This window comes from Felis catus, chromosome B3 (assembly GCF_018350175.1).
Source record: "Felis catus isolate Fca126 chromosome B3, F.catus_Fca126_mat1.0, whole genome shotgun sequence".
NCBI lineage: Eukaryota > Metazoa > Chordata > Mammalia > Carnivora > Felidae > Felis > Felis catus.
Genome location: NC_058373.1, coordinates 73,394,703 through 73,402,991, shown reverse-complemented (window position 1 = coordinate 73,402,991; position 8,289 = coordinate 73,394,703). Strand labels below are relative to the sequence as shown.

The 8,289-nt window shown below is 52.0% G+C and overlaps 1 protein-coding gene across 5 annotated transcripts in view; it reads left to right on the top strand.

The window, feature by feature from the left end:
• Positions 1 to 628: 628 nt before the first annotated feature.
• Positions 629 to 8,289, top strand: part of SLC7A7 (solute carrier family 7 member 7) — a 33,877-nt gene continuing 26,216 nt past the window's right edge. The window contains exons 1-2 of one of the 5 annotated variants that reach the window (XM_045059672.1): positions 629 to 749; positions 6,543 to 7,086. In XM_045059672.1, the coding sequence (XP_044915607.1) occupies positions 6,588 to 7,086 (499 nt within the window). In that variant the 5' untranslated portion in view covers positions 629 to 749; positions 6,543 to 6,587. Of the gene's footprint in view, positions 750 to 900; positions 2,266 to 5,044; positions 5,465 to 5,507; positions 5,756 to 6,542; positions 7,087 to 8,289 lie in introns of those variants that run through there. The other 4 variants (XM_006932719.5, XM_006932720.4, XM_011283129.4 and 1 more) reach the window with 4 other exon arrangements.

Sequence of the window (8,289 nt, the reverse complement as noted above, 5' to 3'; positions counted from 1 at the left end):
GTCGGCCTGCTGGCTGGGCGGGGGCGGAGGAGTGTGGGGCCAGGGTCATGGGGGAGGGGAGAACTGCGGGAGGGCGTCCCCTACGGGGTTTGCGGTTCCACTCTTGAACTCGCCTGCGTTCTCCTGAACCTGAGCCTCGCCTCCCTCTGCCTAGTCGTCGCTGAGCGGCCGTCGCATCTTGCTCTCGCAGCGCGCAGACCGGTCACCTGAGCCTGGACGTGGGACCAAACGGCCGAGAGTTTTTCGGATCCGGGAAAGCGCGTTAGATGCGGGGTCTTTTGTTTTCCCATTAATGAAACAAGTTCAATCCGAACCATTCTAGGCCTCTCAGTAAAACAAAATGATACCCTCCCACTCCTTCAACCCATTACTGTCAAAAGGAATAAATACTTCCAGATACGACTTGCTTGGTTTAGGAGCCAGAGCAACAGACGCATATAAGTGGGTCAGAAGGGCAAGTTCAAGGACGTTCCCAGAGCCCAGGCTGCTGGGAAATCAGTCTAGGAGGAACAGCATTGTTTATTCATTCCTGTATTCTTCCAGCAATTATTCTCGACATGTGCTCTGCCCTGGGGATACAGGGTGAAGAACGCCCCGGTGGTGCTTGCTTCTAGTGAGGGAGGCGCCCACAAACAGACGAACTCTGGGGGTGGAACTCTGGGGGTGGTCGTGCCCTTGAAGAAAGTCCAGCATGGTGAAGGGGTGAAGACCGACAGAGGGAGGAAGTTGCTCCATCACAGACTCCTCAGGGAAGGCCTCTGGTAGTATGGTGTCTAAGCATAGACCTGAATGGAGTGAGCGAAGGGATGACCGATATCACGGGGTGGGGGGTGGGGGGGAGGGCTGAATGTCGCAGGCAGAGGGAACAGCAATTGCGAAAGCTCCGAGAGGGGAGCATGTCTGTTGTGTGGCAACAGCAAGGAGGCCGCTGTGGCTTGAGTGGAGTGACAGTGCATGGGCCAGTGCCATCAGGGGCAGCGCTAGGGCTGTCTTCCTAGGACTTCCCTCATTTGCAACTTGGGCCTGACCCCAGACTGGAATTAAGGGGCAGGCCAGCTGGGCAGCGGCCTGGGTAGAAAAGGGCACTAAATTATCCTTGGGGTAATTCCGACATTTGGTGCCAGTGAACTCTGATTTCTGTCTGGGTCTCTTGGTGAACCGTAAATTGGCTCCCATACACTGACAGAATCCTTGACGACTGCTTACCTGGACTGTTTGTCTCCAGAATAATTTTGCAACGTGCAGGTACAGGCAGAAGTTGCAGGGTGTGGCCCCCGAGACCGGCCAGCCAGCGTTGTCTAAAGGCAGCAGTCACAGCTGGAATTCTGCAAATGTGCCCTCCAGTGTGAAGTGCCCTTCCCTGAGAGAGCATTATGCTATTGTCTACAGTTTAAATGGTTTAATATGCCCACCGAGAAACTGCTTCAGAGAGTTGCGTGTGATGAATTAATATAATAAGCTCTAATTCTGAATGGAAAGAATGAGGCTTACCGTTTTTATCCCAACAAAATTGGTATTCCTCCACCCCTGCTAAGTAAAACATTCAACAGATACTTAAATGAGCCGGGTCTGAAGGGGTGCCAACTCACTGGCTTGCTCAGGGTGCCAGGGCTGGCTCTTACCCGGCAACACGTGCACCCATTGAACCAACTGGGGACCTGAACTGTGAGTGGGTGCGTTTGCAGTTGGGCATTTGGCTGTACCCCCACAAGTAGTCTTGCTTGGCGTGTCTTGCCTTACATAGGGGCTGAGTTCTAGTGCCCTAATGACGGATCCTATGCCCTCTGCAGGACCAAGGATAGGTCATATATGAGCGGGAGATGACTAGGACATGGAATCAGGAACAGGGGAATGGTTAAGGGCACCAGGAGGGGACTGCCAGTCACTGGGAGAACTTAAGTGCTCAGTAAACATAGGGCAACGAGGAAGTTCAGGGGCTGAGGTGGGGAAGAGGAGGAGCTGAGATTGAGTAGAGAAGGTGCCTAGAGGCCAGCAGGCGTCGAAGTCCTCTGGGTCTGACCGGGCAGTCCCAGCTCCAGCCCGTCCCCTGGCCCCTCCCCGCTGCCGGCCAGAGTCACACATGTGTTTTCCTGTTTTCCATTTCGGTCCCCGTCACCCTCTGCCTTTTCAGCTCCTCGGAGTCAGCAGCTGCTGCAGCTCCAGCCTTAGCTGGCTTCCCTTCCTAGCACCTTCCCCTCCCCCGCCCCCACCCCCTGCTTGCGGGTAGCCCCTCCTCCTCGCACCTGCCCAAAGGTCACGGGACAGGTAAGAGGTGGGAGAGGAGGGACTATGGGCCAGAGGGGAAGTGCCGGAGGAGGATGGAGTGAGCGTCCTGCAAATTGGCCAACCGGAGACCCAAGAGCCCGTTGTCTCCTGGCCCCGGTCCTCTCTAGGCAGAGCCCTCTTTCTGCCCAGAGACTTCAGCCCTACGCTAATGGGAGCCCTGGCCGCAGGAGTAAACAATTTCTTAATTGTTTCACTTTTTTTTTTTTTTTTAAAGGGACTATCGTAGCCTCACTGGAATATAGAAAAACAAATGGAGCACTGGGGAGGGAGGAGCTGAGCTTCCAGCTTGGGGTGATGGGGGAATCTGGCTGCACCACAGTGTATGTGTTTTCTCTTTCTGTTGTTAGAGGGGGAAACACAGACCAGTTGGAGCTAGGAAGGCAGGACATGGGGTCTCTAGGGGAGAAAGTGTCTTCTTCATTTAGCTCTTGAGCTTGACAGAACAGCCAAGACCCTGAACTGTGTTCTCGTTCCTGGAAGAAGTATGCTTTGGCTTTGTCATTCACAGGTAGGGTTTGGGTCCAGGACTCCACTGGCTGCTGTGCTAGGCATGGCATGCTGTGGGCCCTGTGCCCACTTTCCTTGAAACCCTGAATCTGAATCTTCACCCATAGGCTATGAGTGTTGTCCTGTAACCTCCACTGGGTACTCAGGGATGAATGCACCTCAGGCAGGAAGAAGACAGGGTGCTGTGTGTCAGGAAGGCCGGTATCTCCTGGGGTGCCAGACTCTACAAGTTTCTCCTGTAAAGCCTGGCGTGGGAGAGCCCTTTGGGAGAGGTCCTGCTGGTCCCAGGCTGCCTGAACGGTGGAAGCATTACCCGAGAGCCAGGCTCTCAGGGAGGAATGTGAGCTGCCAAAGACGGTGCCTTCCTGCCCACGGCTGCGATGCTAAGCAGTGGTTAAGAGGGGGCATCTTTTCTCTGAAGGGCATTCTCCCCTGTCCAGTTTGCACAGACTAAGGAGTAAGATAGGGAAGATTCCACTGGCGGCACTTCCTAGTGAGACCGCTAGGGTGTGCTGTCCTGCTGGAGTGTGGGTTTCACCCCCCTCCTCTGGGTATCTGTCTCAAGATTCCAAGATAAAGGACTTCGCTTTTCACATACCCCCAGCCCGGGACTAAACCCTGCACACTGCTTCGCTACTTTCTGCCACAGTTTCCCCTTCCTTTGTCCCACCTTCCTCATCTCTCCTTCATCCCTTTCCTTTATGTTCCATTAGGACATATGCCCACCCCTTGGTGCCAGGAAATTTGGTCTTAAAAGGGCAGGCGGCACGATGTGTTTTTATGTGTCAGGCAGTGGCCATCCTAGCAATAGCATCGCCGCCAAGAAGACTTGTAGTCGCCCCTCATCCCTGCAAAGGGGTGAGAAAGGGGAGGAGCAGGCTGGGAAGGAGGTAGCCTAGGCATCAGGCTGAAGGATGGCAGAGGCTTTCCGTTTAATCTAATCACACCCTCCCCCAGGTAATTCATTAGGGAGCCATCGGAAGCCTTTTCCTGTCTGAGGGGAAGGCCGGTTGGAACTGGTGGGAGGTAGGGGAGATAGCACAGAGCATGGGCTCTGCTGGTGAGCCCACCTGCCTCCTTCACTGGTTTGGCACCCCGACATGTGACTTAGTGCCTCTTGGGGCTGCAGGCAAGCTTGGATGAGATCAAGCATTGGAGTGCTTAGCAGTATGTCTGGCACCTGATAAGTGTTCCATAGATGACAGCTATCATTAACATGAGTGTTGAGGGGGCTGCTGGGAGAAAAGGACACTCTCCTCTGGAGGGATTTTAGGTATTTGTGAGGATGGCTTAGGAGAAGCTTGATCTCTGGGAAGGTCGAGCTCACCAGAATGCAAAGATGTAGGGTAGAGATAAGCCACCCTCCCCCACACCCTGGGGATTTTTAGATCTTCCTTCTTAGGTTAACCAAAGAGGGTTAGAAAGGGTGTGGGAAGGGACCGGCAGATTCAGGATGGATAGGATGTATTTCTGTTGGTAAAAGAAAACCCGATTACCAGACCGAAGTAGATGGACTGTGAAGCTAGAATATGTGATTTCCCAAAACAATGCTCAACTTCTTTGCTCTTGGCCTGTCTATGCAAGATAGTTCAATGAAATCTCAGTTCCCCATATTTTTAGGAAATTGGACTAAACTTGTAAGTGGGGAAGTTGTTTATAGGAATTATTATTATTTTTTTAAGGATGAGAGGGCACATGAATGGGGAGGGGATGCAGCCAGAGGTTTGAGTCTCATTTTCTTCTTAATTTTTTTAAAGTTTACTTATTTGCAGAGAGAGAGAGAGAGAGAGAGAGAGAGAATGAGCAAGCAGGGGAGCGGCAGAAAGAGAGAATCCAAAGCAGGCTCTGCACTGCTGTCAGCATAGAGCCAGATGCAGGGCTCGAACCCATGAACATGAGATCATGACCTGAGCTGAAATCAAGAGTCAGACGCTTAACCGAATGCACCCCAGAGCTTCATTTCTTGACCTTGTTGCCTTGGAAGTAGATTGAGGCTCAGCTTTGAGGTCGTGGCTCAAATTTGGGGGCAGCCATCCTTTGCTCTGAGGGGAAGTGTGCAGAGTTCTTCTCTTACGAGGCCCGTCACGAGGCATGGGGACTGCACTTACACTTCCTCTAATGTCAGCACCGGCAACAAGCCTTTGTGGCACCCTGTGAAATCTCCCTGCCTTGCCTTTCTTGTTTGGGGCGAGGGGGGAGTGGGGCTAGGGTGGGGCCTGGAGGACAGAGGCTTGTGCATTCCTTCTCAGGCCACCGCCCCGTCCTCAGCTAATTTCCTCAGGGCCAACTTCCCTGGGGCTAAAGAAACTGCACCCAGTGGACTGTCATTTCTTCTGGGCCCTCAGTCCTGGAGCAGCGCTGACAAAGGAGATTCCTGAGAGAGCGCCTTCTTATCACAGAAAGTGCTGAGCCAAGAGCTCCAGGCTGCCCCTTTTGCAGATGTGAAAGGCCAGTGAACCTTAGACCCAGACAGTTGCTTAACACTCCTCTCCCCCTCCCTCATTCCCTCCTCCCGTCTTGACCTCTCCATTTGATTTAAATCCATAAGCATTTGCCTGGCCTTTCCTCTGACTGCCGGCTGAAAAGGAGGAGTGGTCAGGCCATAGTGCCTGGAGGCTGTGGCTCCCCAGGACTGCCACAGCGGGAATCTGCTGGAACCCAGGTTCAGGGAGTGAGTGTGCTTCCCGCCCTCCCCTCAGCAACCTCCTCCCCTCGCCCACCCCCTGTGCTGCTTTGCACTGTCCAATCACTTCCTCTCCCCAGTGCCCCAGGCCCTAGCACCTCTCCACTTGGTCCGCCAGCCTCTCCTCTCTTCCTCTCCGCTGTCTCCCACTCTGCAGTGCTCTCGGGCACCTGCTGCCGCTTTAGCTACTTGCCTCAGCTCTGGGTCTTTGGGTCTCAACTCTCCAGCTGCAATTCCTGGGCGGGGGAGCGATCATCAGCTGCCTCCCATCATCCCTAGGTTGTATCACCCTTTTCCCATTCATACCTTTTTGGGTGATGCACCTATGCTGACGTGGGGGATTGGACAGCAGGAGGCTGGAACACTAGGGGCTGCGAGAGAGAGAGAGATGTCCGGGAAGGAAAAGAGGACAATAATCTGTCTTCTTTCAGAGAGGAGTGGGGCTGCTTGGGCTCTGCTAGGACTGCAGACTTCACCTCAGGGTGGTTAAGAGATGCTCCCTGCGCAAGGGGATGGTTGTAGGTTTCCGGCAAGAGGTCCATGAAGCCTTTAGGTTTGCCAGAGTCAGTGTCCTTGGGGAGGAGAGAAGTTTGTGAGGGGAACCCACAGAGAGGCTGCTTGCAAGGTTGGTTCCTAATGTTGCAGCTCAGCACAGGTAACAGGTGAGACTGGAATTGGAAGGGAGACAGGCTTTTTTGGGGCAAGGCTGAAAAAAACACAGGCTCAAATCAGGAAGGTTATACCTGGGTACTGCCAAATTGCCTTGTATCCCAGCAGAGTCCGATAGAACCAGGATTTAATTTTCTATTTTGGAAATCTGGGGGGCAGCACCCTCCTAATGAGGAGAAATGCTGCTTTCTCTCTAGAGAATGAGTGCCTTCTCTTAAAAATTTCACTTGGGGTTGTTTCAAGGAGCCAGCTGGAGAAGTAGAGGTTAATGGGAGATGGGAGGCCAGAGTGAGCTCTCTGAGATGGTGGGCCGGATGTGGTCCCTGTTGACCACCATAGGCAAGAGTTTTAGGTAATTGCCAGCCACCTGAGTTATATCTTCATCTTTCTTCCTTAGAGGGCGATGCCAAGAAGCTGGTGACGGCTTTCTTCTCCTTCCACCATGGCTGACGGCATTAAATATGAAGTGGCCTCCCAGCAAGAGGGGGATGCCTCCCCTTTGGGCGATGAAGCCAGCTCAGGGTCTGAGCAGGTAAAGCTGAAGAAGGAGATCTCGCTGCTTAATGGCGTGTGCCTGATTGTGGGGAACATGATCGGCTCGGGCATCTTTGTCTCCCCCAAGGGCGTGCTCATGTACAGTGCCTCTTTTGGCCTCTCCCTGGTCATCTGGGCTGTTGGGGGCCTCTTCTCCGTCTTTGGGGCCCTTTGTTATGCGGAATTGGGCACCACCATTAAGAAATCTGGAGCCAGCTATGCCTACATCCTCGAGGCCTTCGGGGGATTCCTTGCCTTCATCCGACTGTGGACCTCGCTCCTCATCATCGAGCCCACCAGCCAGGCCATTATTGCCATCACCTTTGCCAACTACATGGTGCAGCCCATCTTCCCGAGCTGCTTTGCCCCCTATGCGGCTGGGCGCCTGCTGGCTGCTGCCTGTATCTGTAAGTGGGGCCAGGGCAGGAGGTGTGGGCTGGAGCGCCAGGGCAGAGGCTGGGATGTGAGTCCAGTAAGCCAGTGAGAAAGGAGCTGGAAGCGAATGCCTCCACAAACACTCTTGTTTTTATTTTATTATTAAAAAAAAAAAAAGATTCTATTTTTAAGTAATCTCTACACCCAACGAGGGGCTTGAATTTACAACTCCTAGATCAAGAGTTGTATGCTCTGGGGCAAGTGGGTGGCTCAGTCGGTTAAGTGCTTGGGCTCAGGTCATGATCTCGGGGCCTGTGGGTTCGAGCCCCACATCGGGCCCTGTGCTGACAGCTCGGAGGCTGGAGCCTGCTTCGGATTCTGTGACTCCCTCTCTCTCTGCCCCTCCCCCACTCATGCTCTGTCTCTCTCCATCTCTCAAAAATGAGTAAACGTTAGAAAAAAAAAAAAGAGTTGTATGCTCTGCCGACTGAGCCAGCCAGGTGCCCCCTCTTGTTGTCTTTAAATTAGTGTGGGCTTCATGTGAAAATTCAAATGGTAGCAACGTGTAAAAACAAGCAACAATAAAGAGAACACTTCACCTCTTTCCCACTTTCCCAGGGTAGCCCCACTAGCAGTTCGTATGCCCTTCCTGACTTTTTCTTGTTACTTTAAGAAGTGTAGTTTAAAAAAATGTAGTTTTCTTCTGTTTTTATTTTTTGTAAAGTTTATTTATTTTGGGAGAGGTAGTTGTTTTGTTTTTAAAATATTGGATCATGGTACACATATAATTCCAGTTTGTGCTTTGTTCCCAGAATTTACCAGTGACATTTTCTACTAAGAGATCTATTTAAAAAAAAAAAATTATTTATGTTATTCCATGTTAATGTGAAGGATGTATTGTTTATTTAACAAATCAGTCCTCTTAGTGGCCATTTAAGCGGGTTCTAATTTGTTAGTCACACAGGTAATGCGCCAATGAATATCTTATTGTTTATACGAGTTTTTCTGTGGGCCAGATTCTTAAAACCGTCATTTCAATCTACCCTGACTTTTGCTCTGTCTCATAAGTAATGTATTTAAACCTATACATTCAGCAAAGCCACTTTGGAGGTCCCGAGAAGCTGATCGTCTATAGCCCCATCCCCCAGGGGCCTCTGTTCTGGAAAAATGGCCTCCTCGCCTGAAACCTTGGAGACCCTTCCCACACCCCAAATGTGGAGAAGCTTGGAAATTCT